The sequence below is a fragment of the Macaca thibetana genome, chromosome 5 (genome assembly GCF_024542745.1).
Source record: "Macaca thibetana thibetana isolate TM-01 chromosome 5, ASM2454274v1, whole genome shotgun sequence".
NCBI lineage: Eukaryota > Metazoa > Chordata > Mammalia > Primates > Cercopithecidae > Macaca > Macaca thibetana.
Genome location: NC_065582.1, coordinates 32,483,232 through 32,511,103, shown reverse-complemented (window position 1 = coordinate 32,511,103; position 27,872 = coordinate 32,483,232). Strand labels below are relative to the sequence as shown.

The 27,872-nt window shown below is 33.4% G+C and overlaps 1 protein-coding gene across 4 annotated transcripts in view; it reads left to right on the top strand.

Moving 5' to 3' along the window:
- The window catches only part of GRIA2 (glutamate ionotropic receptor AMPA type subunit 2), a 147,783-nt gene that overhangs the window by 56,194 nt on the left and 63,717 nt on the right, over positions 1-27,872 (top strand). For all 4 annotated transcript variants that reach the window (XR_007725580.1, XM_050789860.1, XM_050789859.1 and 1 more), the window contains one exon: positions 26,906-27,145. Coding sequence is in view for 3 of the 4 variants with exons in the window: in XM_050789860.1 (XP_050645817.1) it covers positions 26,906-27,145 (240 nt within the window). In the remaining variant the exon portion in view is untranslated. The remainder of the gene's footprint in view (positions 1-26,905; positions 27,146-27,872) is intronic.

Sequence of the window (27,872 nt, the reverse complement as noted above, 5' to 3'; positions counted from 1 at the left end):
AGTGAAACCAAAAGGTGTTTTTTTACTTTTTATTTTTTAAAGATCAGTAATATCAATCAGCCTCTAGACAGGTTAACCGAGAAAAAAAGATACGTGATACAAAATACTAATATAAAAAATGAAAGAGGCACTATCACTACATATCTCATGGAGATGAAAATGATTAAAAATAGAGTCATATAATGAATAACTCTGCATCCACAAATTTGACATACTGTATTAAATGGACTAATTCTTTGAAAAATACAATTTGCCTAAACTCGCAAATAAAGAAATAGACAATTGAATAAACCTATGTCTATTAAAGAAATTAAATCAATAATTAATAGTTTTCTGAAAAGGAAGCACTAGGCCCAGATAAGTTTGCTAGTGAATTATACCAAATATTTAAGGAAGATATGACAATTTACAATAGAAGCCAAGGGAATACTTTTTAACTCTTTTTATAAGCAGTTTACCCTATTACTTAAAACAAAAAGACATTATAAGAACCAGAAAACTACAGATCAATACCTCTCATGAACATAGACACAAAAATAATTAACAAAATATTATCAAATGAAACCTAATAATGTATAATTACACACCACAACAATGAGATTTGTTTCAAGTAACAAGGAGAGTTCAGCTTTCAAAAATCAATTAATGTAATCTATCACATCAACAGACTAAAAAAGAAAGACCACATAATCATATCATATGCAGAAAAAGCACTTGACAAAATTTAACATTCATTCGTGATAACAATTATCAGCAAATTCAGGTTAGAAGAAACGTCCTCAGTGGATAAATAATGTCTACAAAACATCTGTAGCTAATGTCATACTTATTGTGAGAAACTAGAAGCTTTATTGCTAAGATAAGGAACAAAGCAAGGATGTTCTCTTTCACCACTTCTTTTCAACATAATAGTGGAAATCTTAGCTAATGTGGTAATACAAGAAATGGAAATTAAGTTATACAGATTGGGAAGGAAGAAATAAAACTGTCTTTGTTGGCAGATAATTGTCTATGTAGAAAATCTGTACGACCTGAAAAACTCCTGGAACTAATAAATAATTATGACAAGGTTGCAGGATTCAAGGCGAGTATACAAAAGTCAGTTGCTTTTCTATACAACAACATTGAACAAGAAGAATTTGCAATTAAAAATACAAACCCCATGAAATGAAATACTAAGGTATAAATATAATAAAATATGTGTTTATATATATGTGTGTGTGTATATATATGTGTGTGTGTGTATGTATATGGAAAAATACAAAACACTGATAAAAGAAATCAAAGAACTAAATAAATGGGGAGATATTCCATGTTCATGGATAGGAAGACTCAATATTGTCAACATGTCAGTTCATCCCAGCTTGATTTATAGATTCAATGCAACCTCAATCAGAATCCCACCCAGATATTGTGTGGGTATTAACAAACTTATTTTAAAGTTTATGTGGAGAGAAAAAATACCTGGAATTGCCAACACAATATTAAAGAAGATGAACAAAGTCAAAGGACTTATACCACTTGACTTTAGGACTACCTTCCTACAAAGTTACAGTAATCAAGACAGAGTGGCATTGGTAAAACAGTAGACAAATAGATTATTGGAACAGAATAGAAAGCCCAGAAATAGACTCATATAAGTATAGTCAACTGATCATGACAACGAAACAAAGACAATACAATGGGCAAAGATAGTCCTTTTAATACATGGTGCAGGAACAACTGAATATTCAAAAACAAAAAAAGAACCTGTGATACATATCTTACACCTTTTATACAAATTAACTCAAAAGGGAGCATAGCATAAAATGTAAAGCACAGAACTATAAATTCATGGACAGTAACATATTAGAAAATCTACATGGCTTTGGGCATGTTGATTACTTTTAGGATAGAACACCAAGGGCACAATCTATGAAAGAAATACTTGCTAAGCTGGATTCATTAAAATTATCTTCTGCTCTGTGAAATACATTCAGGAGAATGAGAGGACAAACCACAGAATGTGAGAAAATATTTTTATAAAAGACATATCTAATAAAGGCTTTTATCTAAAATATGCAAGGAACTCATAAAACTCAACAATAAGGAAATGAATAACCTGAATAAAAAAATAGACAAAAGAACAGACATCTCACTGAAGAAGATATACTGAAGATATACTGCAAATAAGCATATAAAAGACTTTCCACATCATATTTCCACAATGAGATACCACTACATGCTTATCAGGATGTCCAATATCCAGAACACTGATGACATCAAACGCTTGTGAGGATATGATGCAATAGAAACTCCCATTTATTGTTGGTGGTAGTGCAAAATGGTACAGTCAATTTGGAAAACAGATTGGCAGTTTCTTGCATAACTAAACATAGTTTTATCATATGATCCAGCAATCATGCTCCTTGGTATTTATCTAAATGATTTGAAAATATGTCCATACAAAAACCTGTACCTGGGTATTTATAGAAGTTTTATTCAAAATTACCAAAACTTGGAAACAACCAAGATGTCCTTCAGTAGGTGAATGGATACTGTCGTACATCCAGACAATGGAATATTATTCATCACTAAAAAGAATTATCAAGCCATGAAAAGACATGGAGGAAACTTTATTGGATATTACTAAGTGAAAAAAAAAACAATTTGAAAAGGCTACATTCTGTGTGATTCCAATTATGTGACATTCTGGAAAAGTAAAAACTAGGAAGACAGTAGAAAAATCAGTGATTGTCAGAGGCTGAGGGAGGGAAGGATGAAAAGGCAAAGTATAGAGAATTTTTGGGGAAATTGGGTGATATTATGTTTCAGTGTAGGTTCATTAATTGTAACAAATGTAATACTGCTCTGGTGTGGGATGTCAGGACAGTAAAGAACTCATAATATGCATAGTATTGTAAGCAATTTCTTGATGAGTGCCTGTATTTTTTCACTATTTATACGTAAGATAATTGAAATTTACCCAGGTAGTTAAGGTTAGATTTTTAATCCAATGTTTATTCATCTTAACACTTTTCTTTTATAACATAATTATCAATGTATTTAGGAATAGAATAGTGATATCCCTAGAAGTCATCTGATGCCTTGTATTATCATTGTTATTTTGTTTGTTATTGGAATAATCTCTTCTATTATTAAAAATGTATGAGTCAGCTGGGTGTGGTGGTTCACCCATGTAATCTCAGCACTTTCAGAGGCCAAGGCAGGTGGATCACCTGAGGTCAGGAGCTCAAGACCAGCCTGGCCAATATGGTGAAACCTCCTCTCTACTAAAAATACAAAAATTAGGCAGGCATGGTGGTGTGCACCTGTAGTCCCAGCTCTTGGGGAGGCTGAGACAGAAGAATTACTTGCACCTGGCAGGCAGAGGTTGCCATGAGCCGAGATGGCACCACTGCACTCCAGCCTAGGTGACAGAGCAAGACTTTGGCTCAAATAAACAAAAACAAAAACAAGTATGACTCACATAAATAAGTACAATATTTGTCTTGTTATTTGGCTAAAGATAAAACCATACTTATAAGTAGCAAAATATTTGGAAGATGAATACTCTTATTAATGAAATGTCAAGGAACTATGATGCTTGAAAGCTGAAAAGTCACAGGAAAAGTGAGCTTGTTGAAATCCCTTACAATGAAAATAGAACAAACAAATAGGGAGTTAGTGCCCAGTGCAACAATCATCAGGTGGATTCCTGAGTGTCTTGGAAGATCTTAGACCATAAGTCATAGTGATAGGAAAGAGGTAGTTGTATTAATTGTATATTACTGCACATACTCTTTTTTCCTAAAACTTTATGGCTTTAAACAGCTATTTTATTTCTCATGATTGTGTGGTAGGTTGTGAGTTTTTTCAACTAGTGTTTTTTAGGTTCACTTAGGGGTCTGCATTCTGTTAGTGAGTCAGCTGGGAGCTGGGATGGCTGGGTCTCTCTCATGTGTGCGTGCATGTGTGTGTGTTTCCCAAGAAGGCTAGACTGGACTTCACACACCGTCTTAGAACAGTGTTCTAAGTGAGGAAGCCCCAGTGCACAAGTGCTTATCATTCCTCTGCTTGTATTACATTTGCTGGTGTCCTATTGTTCAAATTAAGTCACACGGCCATAACCTGAATTAAGGAGGGAATTGCATGCAGGCATAAATAACAGGAGTCATGACTTATTCTGAGCTATTTAGTAACAGTCTATTGTGGTCTGTCCTCTGGCCCTGATGATTCAGGTAAAGATACACATATTACACACACTCCACCCCCCGTTGCCAACACCCTTAAAATCTCATTCAATTAACAATCGCAAAGTCCATGATCTCGTCATGGACTGCATGCAGACAAAGCTTTATGGGTAAAGCTCCTCCTTATCCAGAGAATTGTGAAATAAAAAATAACGTAGTTTTTCCCTGCTCCCCTATGTACAATACCCAATGTAAATAGGTGAAAGGCACAGAATAGCCTCAATAATTCAATTCAATAATTTAATAACAGAAACAGGAGGGACATAGAATTCGAGGGTCCACAGCACGACTGAAATCTATCCATTGTATGCTCCAGAGTTAGAGAATGTTCATTAATTGCTATTACTAATTACTAATATATCATACTTCCTAGAAGTTTCCCTAATTCATTGCTCTCTGCTCCACTTGGTCCTGTTTTTTGGGTACTTGGATCTGGCATTTATTTTTAATAAGAGCTGGTCCATATTTTCAGTGAGTAGCTTTCTCAGCCTGTTTATTTCCCATAAAAAATCATTTTGAACTATTTGTATACATTTTAGTTCTAGCAGATTTAACTCCCTAAAACTTTTGTAAACTTTTCAATGGTTTTATTTGGGGCTCATTCCATGTTCCCAAAGCCACATCCAAAACTTTTTCAAGAGAATCTTTTGCTTTCTCAGAAGTTCTCTGTGACAATGCCCTTAATATTTTGTAAATATTATTTTGTAATATATTTTGTAAAATATATTTTGTAACCCCCCCCCCCTTTTTGTTGTCTAATTGTGTGAGTCTCCTCAGGCAAAGTCTCACATCTTCCCAAGGTCTTAACAAAGGGTTTTGTAGAAACACCTTTGATTCAGTCTTTACCCTGAAGCCATTTCTTAACTGTGCGAGGTGGAGATACTGAAAATGTGAGACACTAAATCTTCCAAAGCAGCATGTCCTAGCTTTTTTATGTATCCTCTAAATTCTACTTGCAAATTGAACTGGTCTCTCTCTTTAGCTCATTTCTTTCTTGTACCTTCTCATAAGCAACTAAAAGATACAAATTGACACTTGAAGCATTGTCTCAAAATGTTCTCAGCCAGATTCACAAGTTCACTAAGTACATTTCCAATCTTCCAGTTTGTTACAGGTGACAGTTATGCCAATGTTTTCACTAACACAACACATGAGCTTCCATTTTTGCTGTGTCCAATAGCAGTTTTCTACTGCCATTTGGCTTCTGTTAACTGTTTGTTTGCCACTCTTCTAAACTTGATTAATAGTCTCTGTGATGATTTTTTATCCTCTGTCCATTGTTCGGTCCCAAAGTCAGTGCCAAATGGTTAGAACAGCCAGTCACATGGCCAAACCCAGAGCCAATGCAGAAGGCAAGTAGGCAAGAATGTGGGTATTGGAAGGAGTTATTTATTATGGGACATGAGTGGAACAATCTACCATATGACTTATGTCAACAGATACCCTTTCTATTAAGTAGTAAGAAGAAGGAGTCTTAAAAGAAGATTCTAAAATAGGAAAGTCTTTAGAAGTCAGACAGTTTTGAGGAATTATAAAGATTGGGCAATAAGAATTTGGGAAAAGTTTAAGAACGAAGAAAAGAGTGTGGAGGATCGTTGACATGGATTTCGGAAGACCTAGTAGAAGGATGATATGGGGTTAAGAGGAATAAGGATGAGGCAGAGGGAGACAAAAGTAGGTTTCAGGGGTTTGTGCTTTGGATCAAGGAGGGATGAGAGAGAGATAGCTTTATCCTGTGCCAATTTGGTAGTACTAATTTTGTTTTGGGTAGAGTTTGCTTCTGCCAGAAAATATATTGGTGAAAATTTATGAAAATCCCAAACAAGATAATACAATTACCATCCCTCCATATGCCTGTGTAGGAATATCGCTCAGGTTATTTCTGGCAATGTTTACCAATCACTATCATTGGCCTGAGCCCAGAAAATATGTATGAGCTGACATCCAAGAGAATGCACTGATTTCACAAAAATATAATACAACAAACTGGGTCACCTACTTTATTCACTGACATAGAGTTTGCCTAGATACATTTAAGATGCTCTTTTTACAATCTCAAATATATGTCAGGGAAATATAGTGGAAAAATCAGTGTTTTAAAACAGTTAGATTTTGTTTTTGAAATGTGAGGTTTTAGACTATTGAAATATCTACCTCTAGACTTGATACTTTTTCAAATATAAATGCTTTTCTAAACTTTCCTATTACTTTTTTTCATATGTAAAAGCTTTTCCGTATATAAACTCTTTCCAGAATCTCCCTCAAGTTACACTGTAAGAGCCTCTCAAAGGGAATACTGTGTTGATTTAATTTTGATTCTGTATTATTAATATAGTGACCCCAGTTAGCAAAATAAAGTTTGAGATTGTTGGACTTTGCAGGCCAGTGCAAAGTCATGTCTGAGAGAGGAGGTAGTATTCTATGTTTCCAGAAGAGGCTTATCTCCTAGCTGAATAATCCGAGGCTGAAAATATTAGATCTGTAATGAATGTGACGAAGACCCACAAAGGAAATTACCATAATTAATGTGATATTTCTAAGTATTAAATTATTTATAATGTAGGAATTATAAATATATTAATGCTTACTTAGCTTAATTAAATTAAATAAACTCTTAATGAGCAAAAACAATTTCTTCAGTGCAAAAATTCATCTGAATCACTGGCCTTATATAAACAGTGGATATGCGTATTACATCTTTGTCAGATTGGATGTGGAAATAAACCTTTTAGTGGCTTTCATTCTATTTATCATACTTTAATATTTGCAATTCTATAATCTGATTATCCTTTGTATTTTTTACTTTTAACCTTTGATTTTAAAAGTTGTTAGAAATTAATGTCCTTCCTGAAGTAAATTAAGACATTCACTAGTAGTAACCTTTAGAGAAAATCAGCCAAATATTCATTGATAAAATAGAGATAAGATTTATTTTATTACCTTGTGATTATGCTACAAGATGAAAGAGATATTAGATATGATGTCTTTTCCAAAGGTAATGGTTTAGAGTTGTAATAAATGACTAGTTAATGACCTGCTTTTTGAGATTAATATCCAGGCTAGGATAATGTTAGAGAGGTTTTAAATATTGCAGCATTAATATAATAAATTCATATTTAGTAGAAAACAGATATCTGAAGAGAAGTAGATCTCAGGTTTCTGTAACACAATAGCACTTTGACATTTATCGTTTCAACTATTTGTAAGTGGAGTGACCCAGAAGAAACTTAATGAGATGCAATTTATAATTCTTCTGAAGCCCAAGTTTGAAATAAGTTGATGTTGTGTGAGAAGGGGAACTGGGTCAGCTAGTGGACTAATTAAGTAGTCAGCATTTATTTCTTAACACAGCTTGGTTGTTACTTTATTGAGAACTTAAAAAAAAGCTAATTGGGACACTGCAAGCGGCATTAAACTTTCCATGCTTAGACTTTTGTGGACTTACATTGGATGTGCTGTATTTTCTGTTCTTCATCTGATCCTTAATGACTTTAATCAGGTTTTCATATGCCCTGTTCTCCAAAGCATCCATTATTCATTCAAATCATTTTATTAAATATGTCAGACCTACACACAGTTATACAGCATATTAAAGCAAGCATCCTGATAATGTGGCACTCAGTTCGAGACATAAAACATTACCAATGCGGGTGATATGTCTTGAGTTCCTTCCACTATTGTATGCCCTCCGTGTAACTCATATCTCATATTTGATGTGTATCGTTTCTATAAATTCCACTATATTTTTACTACTCATATGGTTTACTCTAAAAAGAGTATATAGTTTTTCAAATTTATGCAAGCAGATTGTCTATCTTCTGTAACTTGGTTTTCCCTTACTCAAAGATATGTCCTTAAAATTCTTCAGCACTTAATATTTGTAGTTCTACATCATTATTTTCACTGCCGAATATTCTTTCTTTATACACTCCAGTGCCTGGTGGTTTGTTGATGGGTATTTTGGTAGTACAAGCAATGCGGCTACGAATGTTCTTTTAAATATCTCCTTGCATACATTTCTAAGTGTTTCAGAGCACAGGCCTGAGAAAGAAATTATTGCTGGCGTGTACTTCTTTAAGTCTACAGGATTGTGCCCAGCTGTTCTTCAAAATGGTTCGATGAATTCACATACCTACCAAGAAAATATGTTATTAATTCTTGGTATCATTAGACTTTTCACTTTGCCTATTTGTGGATATGGCAAGGTACCTCAATTGGTCTTAATGAGCAGTTCCCTGATTTATAGTGTAGATGAGCATCTTCTAATTTTTCAATTAAGCCTTCTGAGTCCCTTTTAAATGCAATGTCTCATGTCATTCTTAATTTTATATTGGGTTGTCTGTCTTTTACGTACTGATTCATGGTTCTTTAGATAACCACAATTCTAACTCATTTTCATTTATATTGGATACAGATATCTCAATTAATGTTGTGGTTTGCCTTTATATTTTCTTTATAGTATATTGTTATAAAAACTTTTAGAGTAGAGGAATTTATAAATTTTTTTATAGTTTCTACTTCTTGTGTCTTGCTTACACTACCTTTTCCTATATTAAATTTTCAACGATATTGGCTTATATTTTCCTCCATTTAAAAAAATTTTATTTTTAGATTTAGTTTTTTGCCTACCTATAATATTTGTGTGTGTGTGTGTGTGTGTGTGTGTGTGTGTGTGTGTGTAAGGCTGAGATTCAACTTGCCTTTTTCCTTATGGTTAACAAATTTCCTCAGAAGCTTCTAACTGAAGAGTCTATTTCCCTCCACTTTGCTACAATGCTACCTCTATTTCAAACATTTTCTATATGGGGATTTGCTTCTAAGCTCTGTGTACTGTATTGGTTTAATAGTTGAAAGTGTCTGCTATTCTCAGTCTCTTGCTTTTTTATAAAAGTTCAATTCATTATTTGTTGTAATAATAATTACTACTAATAACAGTGACTACAATTTATAGATCACTTATTGTTCCAGCTATGTGTTAATTCATAGGTGAGCATGTCTACATTTGTATTTGAGGAGAGTAAAGAGTAGAGGATTAAGTAACTTGGCAAATATACACAACTAGTAAGTGATATAATAATAAGGATTTAAACCTATGTCCACCTGACTCTTGCATGTATTATTATTTTAATGATACTTCTGAAATTAAAACAAGAGTAATTGAGCTATATTAAACTGTTTCTATATATCAACCTCTTTAAAAATTATTTTCAAGAATCACTTCCTTTAATCCATACAGATAATATACCGTATAGAATCTGTTATGTAGAAAATATCATTATCTCATTTTTACAGATGAAAATAATTATGTAATGTGCCCAAAATCATAAAGTTATTATTCCCAGTAATACTTGTTTTTATTGTATATTTTTATTGTGCACAATATGATTTTTGGAAGTACACAGTGTTTCACATATGCTTGTCAAGTCGCATGAAAATGTCGATTCAAATTTTTATTGGATATCCTTTTTCTGTGATCTTGGACAAGTTGTTTAGACACTCTTATTTCCTCATCAATTAGTTCTCAAACTAGTAACAAATTATGGCACTTACATGACTTTTTTTTTTTTCTTTGGAGAGTTCAAAAAGTGAAAACAGTGTTATGCCCAAAATTAGGGCTTAATAAGAGCTAGCTTTTACTATACATTCTTTTAAAGAGGACTTGGGATCTTTATAATATCATCTTTCCATCCGTGAAAATAGCAAATCTGTTTATTTATTTGTCTTTCATAATATCTTCCAATAAAGTTTGTAATTTTCTATATGTAACTGATGTTAGATTTTATTCTTAGGTACAACTATTTCTGTTCTTTTAGTGGTTGCATTTAGTATTTTAACAGGCATTTTTACTTCAGCAAACAAATCAGTATGATTATAGGTTACAATTTATTTTCTCCTTATTTTGTAGATATTACTTTACTGTCTTCCAGTTTCCTTTGTTGCAGTCAACACATCTACTGTCATTATAATTCAAATTCCTTATAGCTGTTCTTTCTTTTCTATTTGATTACTCTCACATTCGTCTATTTTCCTTGATAAACAGTATCTGAAGTAGGCTTTGTGAAAGTCGATTTATTGAGTTGTGTTTTCTAAAATTTAAAATATTTGTCTTGATCAATTCTAGAAAAATTTCAGCCTTCTCTTTCAATTACTCTCTCCTATTCTCTATTCTCTCTGGAAACAACTCCAATCAGTTGTCTCATGTTATCTATTTGTTTGCTTGCTTTGATGATTCTGAGTAATTCCCAGTAAAACATCTATTTTAATAATTATTTACCAGGATGATCTCATATAATGCTTAAATCAATCCATTGGATTTTTATGTTTAATAGTTAAATTTATTATTTTGGAGATTATTTTTCTTTCAAATTTAACTGTGAATATTTTATAGTTTCTTACTACATGCTCGTATTTTCAATATCTTATTTACTCCTTAAAGACTTAAAATATTTTTCATTGTGCATCTGAAATGTAATATTGCTGTTTTTTATTTCTGTTGATCTCCGTCTCCTTATTGTGTGTGTGGGAGTGTGTGTGAATGTACCGTTTTTTTCTTTCTAAAAAAGTTTTGAACTTATAGTTGGGTTCCATTAATCTGTTGGAATCCCAGGGGTCCCGGTTGGAGGGTACATTTTGGTTTAGGGAGCATACGTGTTTATTTGCTTTTGCTTAGTGATTAGAGTTCAATTCAAAATTGCTTTCAATTAATTTCCAGAGTGGAGGTTTCCCAATATGTAAATTGAAACTGAACAGTGGTGGGTTTTGTGGCCTAAGGTTGTGAGTTCCAATAGGTAACTTTTTTTTCCACTCAGAGCCGAGTCGAGTGAGAGATTTTTTTAATTTCATATCCTTGCCAGCCAACCACGTTTTCACAGTTCTGTCCTATGTTCTCACACTGGGGAATATTCAAAATCTCTTTTCCCCAATGAGCCATTAAAATTCAAGGTACTAGGTAAAGCTGAAAATTGTCGTGAAGACAGTCTTCAATGTCCTAACATTTCTGTTTTCCCACAATTATCTTGGGTGTTTTTCTTGTGATCTCAGTCTTGCATATATAGTATTATATTAAGGAAAAAAGAAGAGTTTTAGGGATATTGAGCCAGTCAGATAGCTCACAAAGAAAGTCAATCCAGTGTGGTGTAAAATACTGAGAAAAATCCTAATAAAGTATTATACATTTTTAGGATCCCTGTTTGGGAATACTAAAAAACAAATATTTTCAGTTGTCTCAAAGTATTATTTTTTTAAATTTTAGTATAAGCAGAATCACAAATTCTTGTACTAATAAACTTGAATGCTGTTGGATGGTGCAAGGAGTCTCCAATAATTGAATCTCTAAATTGAAATGAATCCTTGACGTCACCTGGTCTCAGCAGCAAAGCACCAATATCAACAAAACAACAGCCAAAACCAAAACCAGTTTACATTTTTTAGGTACTTACCCTGTATCAGACACTCTACTTCCTCCTTTATTTTTTCTCTTTTAATCTAATTCTGTCTTTAGCTTTATTTTTTAAAGTCTTGGGTTACTTGATCTCCATTGGAACGTCACTGTGGCAGTGTGCCTCAGCATTTTATAACCAAGGCCGCTGAGTCCTAAAAATGTTAAGTCAATTATCTAAGGCTGTAGTGAATAGTATATGGTCCACCTCCAGTCCTGGACTTTATTTATTTATTTACCACAACACACATTTCCTTCACGAATATCAAAATTATCTTGTGTATACTTTATATATTTTATATAATCTCTTCAAAATTCAGAGAAGTTGGGCTATTTAAAAAGAACTACAGAAGATTAAACTATTAGAAACAGGCAAATATCCTCTGTAGTTTGTGTTCAGATTCAGATAGGTGGTTATGTCTGCCAATGATAATGGTGAGATTAGGGACATTTTGGTATATTTCTATATTCAGTAGTTTTACATAAAGCCTTATGTTTCTTTATTCTATATAATTTCTGGATGTTTTGAGGAAGTAAATATTTAAAAATTTTGATTATATATTTGGGGTGTGTTATAGTGATAACTGGAAGAAACATTGAGCAGAAAGAAAATTGAGCCTTGCTTATTTTGGGGTGAAATATTAAAAAATCATTTGTTCTCTTTTAAAAATGTATTTGTTTTTAGCATTAACCTTCCTCTGCAACTTCATTGCTGACCCAGGTATGAAGTGGCAGAAAGTACATTGGAGCTCTTCTGTGACCAATGCTGAGAAGGCAGCAAGGATTTGATTTGCAATCTAACTGGTTTGGTTTTAAGTGTTCAAAAAAATGTTGTGAAGGGAAAAGGTCTACCTGAACAGGGGTTCTTTTTCAAAAAACTAATTTCAATATGTCCCTTAAAATTTTCCAGAATAATGTGGACATAAAAACATAAGGACTTATATAATTAAAAAATGGTTTTTGTTTAGTACCTGAGCATTGCTGAAAGTAATGCAAGTGTATATGAGTGCATCAGTGCCCCCGAATTTTACATTTATGAAATTTAAAAAGCATGTTACAATTGTCTAGAGCATCAAAATTATAAGACTTTGTGAATATTTGATGTAAATATGGTGATTAAATTAGGCAGGTTCTTGCTATGTCCCATTTTATTTTGTAGTGGATGTAGAAATATAGATGAGAAGATAATATACAGGTAAAATTGAGGATTCTTAAAAAGTCCTGGATGTGTCATGAAAAGCATATATCAATACTTATCTTCATTTAACTTGTTACTTAGAATAGTTTTATTATGACTTGTTATGGGAAAAGGTATAGCAAAGACTAAATGTATAAATTATAAATATCTATTAAAGTTTCTACCTGGATTGTTTATCTTATTTGGATGCATATCATACAGTAGCATGCAACCACACAGAAACACACACACACACAAACACTCTACAGGTTTATATATTAAAAATAAGAGAAAAGAATTTTAAATAAAAAGCTAGAGAGATTATTTTTCCGTAATGCCTTTTTGACTTAGAAAATCTATCACTACTCTGGAATTTATTTTTATTTTCTATTGAAATGTATTTTCAGGTTTTCTTGTGACATTTTCTAGCTACTTCTAGACTGCCTGGGTTCAAATTTCAGTCCTACTGTCACTGTCTGTATTAACTTGGGAAACTTACCTGTCTATATATTGCTTATTGGGAGCATTAAATGACTTTAGAGATGTAAGCCCTTACATAGTACCTGGCACATAATTTTATATGTAAGTCTTAGTTATTACTTAAAAGAATAATGGTTATAGAAATCAGATATACTGCCCTTTTCCCAAGGCATTTTTAAAAATTTCCTTCAATTAAATGGTAGATTTTGGTCATGCAATTATACAGCTGTATAATGTATTATGTATTATACATAATACATCATACTAACTTACTTTAGGAGAAATATTATTTTGTGAAAGTACTGTATAATTTGGCAAAATCCTATCAAATCAGTATACAGTTACATTTGGTGCAATGCTGTTTAGTATGTTTTGAGAGCATGAGATGTGTTGAGTAAAAGAAAGGTATGCTTACACATATACAAATGTAGCTTCCTCTCTTCCTCATTGATATTCATGTTGCCTTGGACGTTCTACAAGATTCATATTCATAAAACTCAATTCTTGTCTGGTTACATTGCTGCTTTTTTTTTTCTTTTTTTTTTTTTCTTTTTTTTTTTTTTTTTTTTTTTTTTACCAGATAACCCTAGAAGGAACTATTTCACAGAATAGCTTAGCAATTTCATTTGTATATAGATCCAGCAGCCATATTTTAGTTTTCCTAACTTTGGTGCTGACTGATTTTATATTATTCACATTGATAAAAGATCCATTGTCATCCTTATTGAAGTACGACATATGCTTTAACTTTGCTCTTAAAAGTTTGAAATCAGAACATATGCTTTGATTCATTGAGAAAATGTTTTAGAAGCTCTGGTTCTCCCCAACTTGTTTGTTTTACGACATCATCTCTTAAGGATTTGGCAACTACCCAGTGGCTCTGAGAAAGCCAAGCAACCAACCTGGGTAGTTCACATTTCAATATTGATTTTTGCTCCTGCTTTATTTTCACCAGTCACATTTAATTTAGACACCTTAAAATGGACAAATCTGCGATATACTCTGTGATTTATATACAAAAGTGCATGTGTTCTCCAGAACAAGACGTTCATTCATTTAGCTATCTTCAAAATGATGGCTTTAACTGAATTCATATGTGCCTATTTTCCGTGATCACCTGCAGCTGAAATAACTTATGGTGAAGCACATTATTAATATTTTCCCTTGAAATTAGCTATCATCTACTCATTCCAATTTTCTCCAGGTTTTTCCTGTCATAGAAATTAAATAGCTATTAGAATTCTAATTTTCACGGAGCTTCACGCTCTCTTTCCCGAATGCCTCCTTTTCAGTTGTTCATTTCCTGCCCTCTTCCTTTCTCCCTCTCAATAGTTTAGCTCTATCTTCTGGCCTTTACTAATGAATAATTGTTGCTTTGCTATTTTTTTCTTTCCCTTGTTGCAGTTATGGTGGTATATTCAGAATAGGCTATGAATAATTATAGAAAAAATAGAAAATAACTAAATATTGATGTTACGTAACTTGCAATATATTTTCTCCTACTTTTATATTGTCTGAAGACCACAGAGTAAAACAGAGAATTTGAGGAATTATTCACATAACCTATGGGCTTTTTAAAAGCCCATCTATTATTGAAAAGGAAGAATTATGAGCTGCATAAAAGAGTTTAATTGTATACATTGATCAAATGCATCAGATAATTTTTTAAATTCTCAATTTTAATTGCACAGATAACATATTAATTGCACAAATCCCATATTAATGGTATACTTTGTAGTTTATTATTTTTATTAGAAGTACAGTAGAAATACAAAGCTAAGGAGAAATAATTTCACAAAGCGGAAAGTTCCAAAAGTGAGTAGAGTAAAATTCTTACAAAAATAATTGCTTTCTCACCTAGAAGAATCCAAAAGAATCAACCCAAAAGGTTATAGAACTGATAAGAGAGTTCAGTAAGATCACTAGATATAAAATTATGATTTGAAAGTCAATAGTACTATCAACATCTAAAATAGAAAATGCAAAGAAAAATTATCTGCCAGTAATGTAAGAAAGATACAAAATATCTAGGGATAAATCTAATAAAATGTGTGATAAGGTATGAACAAATGTGTGAAACTACTGAGAATCATAAAACAGTTCTTAGTCAATAGTGATATTGGCTATAATGTGGTAAATATTAATCTCTGCCAATTAGTTTGTATTTCCATCTCATCCTAAGTAAAATCCTAAAGAAAAAATGCAAAACAATAATTACAAAACAACAGGTACAAAAGTTTTGCAAAAGAACACTGACAGCAATAGTTATTTCCAAAAATGTGTAGTAATTAAAACATTTGTTTTTATCTTCAGAAATAGGCATAAGGACATATAGAAATGTAGCATATGATAAATGTGACATTTAAAACCAAGGAAATCAAAAAGTTACATTAAAAGTGTTGGGAAATTGAACATGTATGTAGAAACAAAATAAGTTAGGTTTTTACCATTCATAAAATCCAGATATTAATATTGGAAGAATTTAATGTAGAAGGGATAGTTAAAAAATCAAACATCCCAGAATATTTTGAAAATCTTAGAATGGGAAATCCTTGTTACACAAGACACAAAGTTTAGGAATCATCAATGAAAGATTGAGAATTTGGTTATAAATGTCATTGTAAACACAGGAAAAGGTAAGAGAAAAAGGAAGAAAAATAGGGGCTTTACATATGAAGAAGATTAAAGAATGTTAGAAATCAAAATTTGAAGGGTAACCTAATAGTAAAAAGAAGTGTACAAAATCTAGGAACAGATGATTAATAGAGAAAGCTATAAAAGTAGATGTACTTTCTTACTAATAATGATGGGAATCAAATCTTCCTGTTTATCAGTAGGTGGCTGATGAAACCAGCTGTGGAGTCAGGCTGCCTGGGTTGACACCCACTCACCCGTTTCTAGAGGTGATAGCTGAGAAAATTATTTCACTTGCTTCCAAGTTTTTTCATCTCTAAAATACGGATAATATTAGGACCCATGTGACTTTACAGTATTACAAATTTTAAATTAATGCATAAAATAAGAGCAATGCGTACTATCACGAGTACAAAAATGTAAGTTGCCATTATTAAAACAAAAATGAAATGTCATTTTTGCCTGTTAGATTAGTAAAAACTGAAACAATGAAAAATATCAATTATTAGTGAATTCCACACAAAGTTATTTTATTGATAGGAATGTTAATTGCTACACTATATTTGGGTGATAATTTGATAGCATGGATAATCTTTCACCCAGCATAACATTTGACCAAGCAATCCTACTTTTAATAATCTGTTCTGCAGAAATAATAGCACATGTGCTCAAAGATGTATGTACTCACATGTTCACTGCAGCCTTGTTTGTAATCAAAAAACTCTGAACAACCTGCATATCTTTCAATTAGGGAACGTTAATGAAATGTTGCTGCTATCTTCAAACCAGGGAATACCATACAATGGTTTAAAAGAGTGAACTAAGTCTGTATCAACATGGTAATTTCCCTGTCAGATATCGAAGTAAGCCACAAGATAATTGTTCTATGGTGTCCTTAATCAACAACGTAACAAAAACAGAAACAAACAAACAAATTCGACTCTTACTAAAACTATGGGGCTAGAGGTACACCCCATATTATTACTAACAAGGGTTGCTTCTGGGAAGAATAGTAAGCAAAGGGAAGTTATATCCTTTTAATCAGTATGCTTGTTTAAATGTGTTATAATGTACTCCTGCAATTTTTGAATTATAGACATTTAATTTAGAGTATTAAAATAAATTTAAGGGCCAAAAACTAAATAAGTTATGAATCCTTTCTGGAAGGAACTCATTTCACACCATCAGTGTGAATGGGTGTTGCAATGGAGTAGGGCAATTCTCAGGGTAATGTTAGAACAATGTGCCATGATCCCTTCACAAGCGTGAAGTCATAATTTTACCAGGACTCAATGCATCAAGAGTGTGTGAGTCATTGTGCTAAAGATAATCCCTCCAATTCCTTGGCACTTTAGAGATGAATGCTAATGGCCCAGAGCATTTTAGTATATTTATATGATTTTGCAGTATACAATATTCAAAAAAATGTGTCCTTTGAAAATAAATGTATGTGGGTTAACATATAAGTACTATGGCACTTGCGCAGGAAACCTCTTGCTTACCAACAAGTAAGAAGAGTAAGAAAGTTCTGTGACACCTTCAGAAACTCTTTGAGTCATTCAAAAGCAAAAGGGTTATCCAAGTTAATTTGAGGGTATCCAGACGGTAAGGTGATAAAGTTCTGTCTTTTTCTGTGTTTTATTTAAAGGATAAATTTTAAGTAGAAATCTTATAGTCATTTGAACATTTTTCAGTTATTTTGTTTAAAAGTAGGTTTTATCATAGATGCTAAAATGATTATTTGGACTGAGATGTCATTGAATCTATGTTAGATACATACATAATCCCTTGGTTTTGTACATTCTAATTAAGATCAGACAAGAAATTGCAGGGTTTTTAGGCACTGAACATAAAGAAGAGAAAGAGAGAGAGAGAAAACAGAGCAAGAGAAAAGAAGAAATATAAAACAAAGAGGAAGAAATATAAAACAAAGAAAAAGTAATAAGACACAGAGAATATTATTTAATCCTTGAAATTTATTGTATTTCACATAAATTTTCCTTGAGAAAGTATGTGATGAATAATAAATATGCGCTACCTGACAGTTTCTAGAATTTCTCTCTTTGATGTTCAGCCACACAGGCCCGAGCATGAGCTTTGAGGGCATGGAGACATTTGAAAGCTGAGACTTGCCAGCAGCACACAGCTGGCTGGTGTCACAGCAGGGATTAGACGCCAGGCCTTCAGACATTCATTCAGCCTGGCACTCTTTATCCACAATATTCAAATTTCATCAGGGCGTAGAGTGCCCAGAATTTACACAGAGCATGAGTTGAACAAGAATGTACAGATGATAGAACTGTGTGAATTTATAAGGAGAAAATACGTATCCCAAAGATAAAGAATGAGACTATCTCTTGTGAAATAGCGTCTGATATAGACAGAGGTAATTCTCTTTCCTTTATGTGTCCAAAACCCGTCATTAAAATTCACATGAGAATTATTGCCTATTACTGCTGGTTCTACGATTGCCTGCTATCCCAGATGATGAATGAAGCCAGAATAAATGTTATAGATTTTTTAAAGCTGCGTATAATATGGGCAACAGCAATAAACTTTCGCCATTTCACCTCACTCAGCAAACATAACACGAAGGTCAGGAAGGGTAAATATTTGTTAGAGAGAAAGAAAAATGTATTATTACAGCTTCATTGTCTTCTACTACTGAGTGATGATGTTGCATCACATTTAATATTTCTGAAAAATTAGATCAAAATGTATGCAAAAGAGAAGTAATTTGTCATAAATATTTGTGGCAGAGCTATAGGGAAAATCATCAGTGAGGCAATTTATGGAAAATGTCATTGGGGTGTGTGTTTATTATTCTTTGCATTTCCTCTGAATCAATGGTGTTTCATTCACTAGCTATATACTGAATGTCTGTACTAGGAACTTTGCTGGGCTCTGGGGAACAGGAGTGTACAAAGTAAAGTGAAGGCTTTTAAAGAAATGTGAGTTTTGTGAGAGATGCTACACTGTCAGATCTGGAATGGGAAATCCTTTCTGTCCATAGATAGGGAAAGAATTTGCCCCAGTGGAAAAGTGAACTTTAAAATAACCCCATTAATGCAAAGTAGTTGGTTTAACTCCATTTCATCATAAGAAGAGAACACTGTATTTACCTAACTTTTGTGAGAGTAAAGGAATCACAGGTCTAATTCTATGATTATCCCCAATTTTTACCTGGAAACTTAACATTACATGTACCATCTGTTACAATAATTGTATTTTTAGAGGAATCAATGTTGCTTATGATAAGCTTTAAAACCTGAACAATTTATTTGAATTATATAAATAAGACATTTGAAATTGTGGGAATTTTTCTGTATATTTTCATGTGCAAAATGTGTTATTGGGCATATATTCCATGCAAAGAAATTTGGTATATGTTCCAGGCAAAAAAATTTACCCCATTTCATTTGGGTTTTCAATTGCATCTTGCTCTGTGTACTTTTTCAGGTTAGTAACATCCCCTGTCTTGGTACAAACTTCTCCACTTATAAAATGTATATGGAAATCTTAAAATAATAATATTTCACAGATATTCTAAATATTATCTTTTCATACTAAAATTGATTGTTTTCTATTTCTCATTTCATTTCTCACTAATCGTTTTCTCACTAAAAATGATTTTTTCCTATTAGGAGAACGAATTAACTACATTTCATAGGTAATTTTAAACTAACAGCTGTTATTTTGCAAAATGATAATGAAGGATAAAAATATTGTTATGACATGATTTCAGAAATACTCCACCATCAACAGAAATGAAATTGTATCATAAGAACCCATTTTATGTCTTTGCTAACCATTGATTCTGATTATATGTTCATTTGACAAATATTTAGTAATTATATAATTGTGAAAATTTCTGATTTGGGTATTGCAGAGAATACAAAAATTATTATGGTTGATTTATTGTCAATAACACATTTACCTAATAATTTATAATTTTTCCAGTACATCTCTATATATTATCTAATTTAAACTTAAAAGAATTCTCATGAGGTAGACAGAAGAGGAATTAATAGCCCCATTCAATAGATTAGGAAGCAGGCTTAAGATCAGTGACTCTTCTACCAGGTGCCCAGGAAAATATAGAGCTGGGCTTCTGATTCAGGCAACTGGGGAGTGTGCTGATGGAGTTCATAATTAGGGAGGATCATATTCAGTTGATGATAAGCAAGGAACCCTTCCTGGAAGAATTGGTATTTATTAAATGACATTTATCAGTTGCCTGCTGTGTGCCAAGTACTTGACAGCCATTCATAGGTAAATGACACTTCATTCTCTCCTTTCAATTAGCTCACAGTTCATGAGCAAACTAGCAAATATGATACAGGCTAATACACAGAAAGGCAGATTGCTTTAGAATCACATGCAGGAGCAGCTTGTAATTCAGACCACACAGAGCAGGCAACACCTGAGCAAATGCTATCTGTGCTCTTCTCTAAGCAATTGCAAGAAATTGATGGATTTTAAGCACGAGGGTTATATCTGCCATGAGAGGAAAGAGATTTATTATGAAGAAGGCTTTTTGAGAGGTTATTTCAGTCATCTAGTCAATAGATGTTTAAGGACCATATTAAGGCAATGTCATGAGAGCTGGAGAGCACAGATAGAGAGGCCAAATGGGCAGTATTTGGTGACAATTTGTATGCTGAGAATAAAAGAAGTCAGGAGTGATTCTAACATTTTTTGGCCTGAAGAGATGGGCTTGATTTCAACACATAAGCACTTGTCTTGTGGAATTGATGAATTTTAGACTAAAGGAAAATATGAGCAAAATCCTGGTGCATGATTAATAAATAGTTAATGTCAACATTAATTAGAACATTAAAACGTAGGAAAGTAATGAGAGACTTATAGGGCCAACACTCTTTTCAGCTTATGTTTACTTCATACTTCCTTGTCCCACAATGAGGCAGGTAGGTAATATTTTTATTGTTTTTCACAGATGACTAAGCTCGGACACACTAGTAAAGTAACTTGCCCAACAAACCCAAGCAGAAAATGGCAAAGCCAGGATTCAAACCCAGTTTGTTCTCACTTTTAGCCCCTAGAACTGCTGTTGCTGAGGTCAGAGCCTCCCAAGATTCTTGAAAACAGAATAATAATGTCTCTGTGATATTTAATTGTTTAGATTAAAGCAATATGATATGTGTTTAGATATTGTAAAACAGTGGCATTTTGTCTATTTCTTTTTTCTTTTTTTATTCTAGAAAGCTCACACGAGTCCATGAAATAATTGAATATTTTAATTAAAAATTATACCAGCAGGGAAATAAATACAAAATAATCATGAAAATACATTATTGAAAAAATATATAATATATTTACAGTATATATTTTTATCAGTAAGTAAAGGATGACAGCTGGGGTGATGATGAAAGTTTGGAAAAGGATGGTTAAAGTTTGCATAAGGAGTTGAATTTGACCTTGCTAATAGGGATGAGACTGCTGAAAGATAGAGTTTGAAGAAAAAGAAAAAACAATTGGCAGACAGATCCTTGAATGATGCCTTTATGTGATATGCTTTAGGAAGACTATTATGACAAGAGAATCAATTGAAAGCAGAGAGAAGAGGTGAGTCATATAGCAGAACCAAGGAGAAAGAAAAGGAAGGTGAAGGTACAAGAGATGCTTAAGAAGTACTGTTATGGAAACGTCATATAAGTGGGGACTTTACCTGTTGTGCTTAATAACTGTCTTCCCCAAGCCTAGAACAGTGCATAGTAGGTTGTTAAAAGTGCTTTGTAAATGTGCGTTTAATGAAGTAGAATAAAACTTAAATGGTGATGAATGGCATGTATAGGACAAGAAAGAGCAAGAAGGTCATTATTCTGAACTATTGCATATAAATGATAGCAGTAGTTATGCATGAATAGAAAGGGAAAAATCAACACATAGATATGGTTTGTCAGAATAAAATAAAGTATTTTTTCATTATTTTTATGGAATTAGTAGAAATATACAGTTTTAGAAGTTTCCATATAATGAACTGAGGTACACTGGAAGGTGACAGTTGGAAGCTAAGTTTTTTTTTTTTTAGAGAAATATTCTCTACATTTCATCATTATATTTTATCAAAAATGACTCAGTGTGGAACATCAAAACATAGTAGATAAAATTCCATTTTTTTCCTGAATCAGATCACAATACTCATCCTCTTTTTTGTGCATTTTCTAAACCTAATGTTATGCTTGTCACAGAGAATATTTACAGTGCTTTTTTTGGTAAATAAATAATTATAGGAGATAACTGGGATAATAATGAAGGTTTGGGAAACATGTGCGTAAAAATTGAGTTTGACCTTGTGGAAAGGGGTGTGACCACTAAGAGGTAGAGTGAAAAGAGAAGAGAAAACAATCCTTGGAGAAGGTCTTTTTAATTTAGGATGTAGGAAGAAGATAAGGCAGTGAAAGATAATTAGAGCGAGAGGAAAACTACCAAGATGGTATAATTTTACTTGGCAGCAATATTGAAAAAGAATTAGAAGACAGCAAGACTAGTAGCAGTGGAAAGGGAAAGAATTTCAAGAGGCAAATTTTGGTCTAATAAATTCAGAGAAGCTAAGAAAGCTAGATCCAATTATTTTTAGTTACCGGGAGATCGTTAGTAACAGATGATAGGGAAACTTCAGTACTGAAATCAGGGTCAAACTGTGCAGGAGGTTAATGTCAGAAGTTTAGGAGAGAAGGAAAGAGGTTTTCAGTGGTTTCCATATTTTGATGTCAGAGTTCCTTGGTGATGCAGCTTTCACCAGTTTTTGTTCAAACCGCAAAGAGGCTGTTGCCATTTCTGCTTATGAAGCAGACTATGCTGATTCATTGAAGTGAATCTCAACTTATAAATATAAAATATGTAGAACAAAAAAAATCATGCTCAGTTCTTCTCCCTTTCTACTCAATAACTATGCAAGGCTATTTAGCTTTTGTTCAGCATACAGACTGTATCGTGTATGCTACATTAGCAGCACCAATGAGCCGAATGACCTAAGAGAAAAAGATGTGTGTTGGTTGCACCATCAGCATTGTTATTGGCTTATATCATCTGGGCTTGTAATATAAAGTGAAATAATCAGCAAATTACTTACACCCAGGAGATTATCATTTCTGCTGTTTTACCTAAAGTGTCTTTTAGAAGGACTTGCCCTTTGCTGAGTTTCTCAAAGTTGATATTAAATATTTAATTACAGAACTCAGCGAGAGCATCTTTACTTACTCCTTTGCAATCTGGTTTGAATCTCAAGACATAAATGCAATTCTAATATTAATCAGGACAATCATTGAGAAACTTAAAATAGTGTTTCACTGTGTTATTGTAAAGGTCATGAAGCTGGAGGTGAAACTGAGGATTTCTGTTTCCTTCTCTGCCTCCAGACGTGACTATATAGGATGTTGGTATTGTATAACTCATTTTAGAAAGTTGTCTTTGGAAGGATTTTCAGAGTATATGACACGTTATTTTGGATAGTCTCGGTGGTAGTAAACCTTCCTCCGTTACAGGATGGATCAAAGTTAAGGAAATGGCTTTAAATTTTGGAGGCACCATTGGGGAATAAGGTAAAGATTAAAATGAATAATTTCACTTCTAATGAAGTAAAGAGTATTTCCAAAGTACTGCAACTAATATTCTTGTGAAAGGTGTCAGTAGGTTATATTGCCTTTGCTAAATTGGGGCAAGCATCAATATTTCAATGCAAATAGTCTTGGATATTTGGGGATGACACATTAAAAGCATAGTGCTAAGTTTTTCATCTTCAGATGGTTACTATAAACGGGGCAAGCAAAGTACCTTAGCTCAGGTCAGCATTCTGATGGATTTGATTGATTCCTGGTTGTAAATCTCAGTGGCATTCTTATCCTGCTTGGGGACAGAGACAGTGACTGCCCTAAGGTACAGAGAGGGAAATGAGCACTGGTGGCCGAATGTGTGTTAACTGTATGCATAGTTAAGAGACATAAGAAAGAAATATCCAGAAAAATAGAGGATATAGGCGAATGGACACTTGAGTAAGTACAATGAAGAAATAAAGGATAAGAAGAGACGGTTGAGGGAGACCAAAGAGAGACAGGAGAGAAAGGCTATTGTTGTAAAAGTAGGTTCATTGGAGAATTAGCTGAAGTGCATGGGGAAAAATACATTGTCTTCTGAGTTAGGTGGATAATGCCTTATGAAGTTGTGTGCAGCTTGTGCCTGTTGTTGGGTCAAAGCCAGTGTTTCCAGATGGCCACAATAACCAGGAGGTCCCTTGACAACTCACTCCAGAGCCTAAAACAAATCGAAAATGAAAGGTATGGCTCCTTATTAAGATTGTCTGTGTATTCAAACAGTGGCATTCTTTATCATGCATCCTGCTGACGCTGTGGCTCCTGTTTCCATCACAGAAGCTATTTCACTTAAGATGAGAAGAGGTCTCATTAATAAATCATATTGCATGATATTCCTATAGTACCTGGATGACATGCCCACACTTTGCAGAGAAATGGAATTAAATAGACCCAGAGAGAATTTTATAGCAAGTCTTTCTTTTATGTGTCATTTGGAATCATCAATTGCTGAACAAATTTAAGATTTAAGATACACCTGTCAGTATACATATACTTATGTATAAAATAAGAAATCACTGCAGAGATTTCCTAGATGAGATGAAAGCTATTTTTCATGTATGTGAAGAAAGGACATAGTTATCAAATACACTAAAGGTTATTTTCAACTCTGTACTCAGACAAATACAAAAAGTATGGGCATGAATAAAAGACAGTTATCTCATCTTTGCCTTATGTTAAGATATGAAATAATGCAATGAAATACATTCAGTTGCTTTTTCAGATATTTCAGTCTGCTTTGTAGAAGATTGGTAATAAAGGATATGTCAATTTACATATTACACAGAGTTTTGGCAAACAAGGGCTACTTAAAGAGGCAATCTTGCTTTCCTTTGGATTCATACTATACAACAGTTACTAATCATTATTGTCTAATATTTTTTGATTGTCTAGAATTGGCAGTTGGAATCTGTACATATTTTAGCAATGCTCGTATTCATGAAACAAATCTATTTTTTTCTACAGACCATCTATTTTTGTGAAGGAAATACAATGATATAAGATAGTTTTTGGTTTATCCTTCAAAAAAGATTATTTTAAAAGAATGGTAGATGTTATGTTCTAGGTTGTTAGATTGCATTTCTGGATGGCTGGTTTCCATTTTTTGCATTGAAATGACCCTGAGATTGAGAAATATCAGCTATTTATTTATCTAAAGCCACATAGTTGGCCAGGAGCGGTGGCTCACGCCTGTAATTCCAGCACTTTAGGAGGCTGAGGCTGGCGGATCACGAGGTCAGGAGTTCGAAACCAACCTGACCAACAAGGTGAAACCCTGTCTCCATTAAAAATGCAAAAATTATTAGGGATGGTGGCGCGTGCCTGTAATCCCAACTACTTGGGGGGCTGAGGCAGGAGAATCGCTTGAACTGGGAGGCGGAGGTTGCAGTGAGCTGAGATGGCGCCACTGCACTGCACTCCAGCCTGAGCGGCAGAGTGAGACTGTCTCAAAAAAAGAGAAAAAAAAAAGACACATTGTTGACTTTAGTAGTGGCTTTAAGCACTATTCCGTTAATGGTCAGTACTCTATAGAGCATTACAGGGGATAAGTCTTGGACAAAGTAACCCTTTTTTCTCAGAAAGATATTACTGGATTTATGTTTCAAAAGATCATTCTTATTATATTGTGGAGAATTGAATGGAAGGAACATAAGGGGAGGAAGGAGGACAGTTGGGTAGGTATTTCAGTAGTTGGGTAAGATAAGCCATATTACTTTTTGATTAGGAGCATGGATTCTGAATCCAGACTCTCTATTTTGAATGTAGTATCTATCACCTATGCAAGTGACTTTGGTAACTCACTTAATATTGTTCTATGTGTCAATTTTTCTATCAGTAATCTGGAAATAATTATAGTTCCTACCTCGAAAGTTATCATGAGAAAAAAATGAATTAGCGTACCCTAGAACATGCCAGGCGCAGTGCAAGCACAAAGTTAAGTACATACTGTTAGTGAACTAAGATGTTTGGAACAGGGAGAAAAATAAGTGACCCTTATTTGAGTATATCGAGGTATTATAATAAGCACATAACTTAGTTATGGACTGACTTTTGGGGGAAGGAATCAGTCCATAGCGGATAGTATCATATGCCATTCATTGGAAACAGAAATATTGGAGAGGACAGGAGATTGTGGGAGTGATGAGGATGTCCAAATACAATATTATTATTTGTTTAAGAATTAATATGTAGTGTAACATACAGGGTAAGTTAGGTCCTTGGGGAAGATTAAAATTAAAAGTTTTAGACTTTATTTAATTGCTTCTTGACTGAATGACACAATATGACCGAAGTGCCTTTGTGGGGACATGTGTCTGTATGTGTCAGGGGAGTCAGGTACTATCTTGTCTTAAAGAGGCTTTGGTCAGCATTAGGACTCTATGGAAACACATTAACTTTTAGATATAAAAGTATCATAAATACAGTAAAGATTTTTAAAGGAATTGGATTATGTAGGGAATGAGCTATCATTAACGTGTATAAATCTTAGGTGACTACAGTTTGTTCTCATAGCTAATGTTTTGTTTTTTTAACTCATACATTTTTCATATTTGTTCCTAAAATATGTTAATGCTTACATAGCTTGTTAAACAATGATGTATGCATTTTCTTGTAACCAGAACTACTTTTTATGCTTTAGAATCTTTTAGATTCCACAAATAAAATGCTAAGTAAATAAGTATTAGTAAGTTTCAATGGATAATTAAATCTATATTTATTTCAATATGTTAATTTTGTATTTTATGTAAAAGGACATTAAGTTTTAAGCAAATTAATATGATTGTATGCCAATTTCAATGATTTTTCCTGTCTATTTTTCCTATTCTTCTAGTCTGCTCCCAGTTTTCGAGAGGAGTCTATGCTATTTTTGGATTTTATGACAAGAAGTCTGTAAATACCATCACATCATTTTGCGGAACACTCCACGTCTCCTTCATCACTCCCAGCTTCCCAACAGATGGCACGCATCCGTTTGTCATTCAGATGAGACCTGACCTCAAAGGAGCACTCCTTAGCTTGATTGAATACTATCAATGGGACAAGTTTGCATACCTCTATGATAGTGACAGAGGTAAGTGACAATATCTCATCTCTTTGTAATGGGGTGAATTCAATGCCTACACTTGACACTTCTATGGCTATTATAAAGCTACAAAGGTGTGATAAAGCCCAAGGATCCCTTGATTTAATTTTGCTGTGATAATGACTAATGCATTTGTAAACGTGGGAAACATATTTAGAGTAAAACAACAACAACAAAAGCTGTCTGTGTACAATGTAAAGAGATAGACTGTATCAACCCAACGCCCGAATATTCCGTTGTAACATAAAGAGCAATTTTTGGCATCAGCAGCTAAAAACTTATGATAGCTATACTAGTAGTCCAAGGTGAATGAAGTGACTTGAGTAAAATTTAAGTGAAACATACAAATAAGAACTTTTATAGTAACATATAGTTGTTAAATATTGTTATATGCCAAAGTTTTATCAGGGAGGTGGCATTATTATTGCCCTTGCCTTAAAACAAGATCCCCGAATCTCACAGAAGTTAAAGGTTTTTCTCAGGATCAACCCACGTGTGGTATAGCTTACACACAGGTCTCTGATACCAAACCTATGCTTTTGACACCATTCCACATAATTGTTTATGATGGGATGATTTTGAGTAGCATGCCAGTCTTGATTCATTATGTTAAAATGTAATGGAGGGAGGTACAACGTTTATGTTTCTCATATCCCTTGTTGTGAAGTTTAGTATTAGCAGACTTGCTTGATTTATGTCATAGAATCCCAGGTGT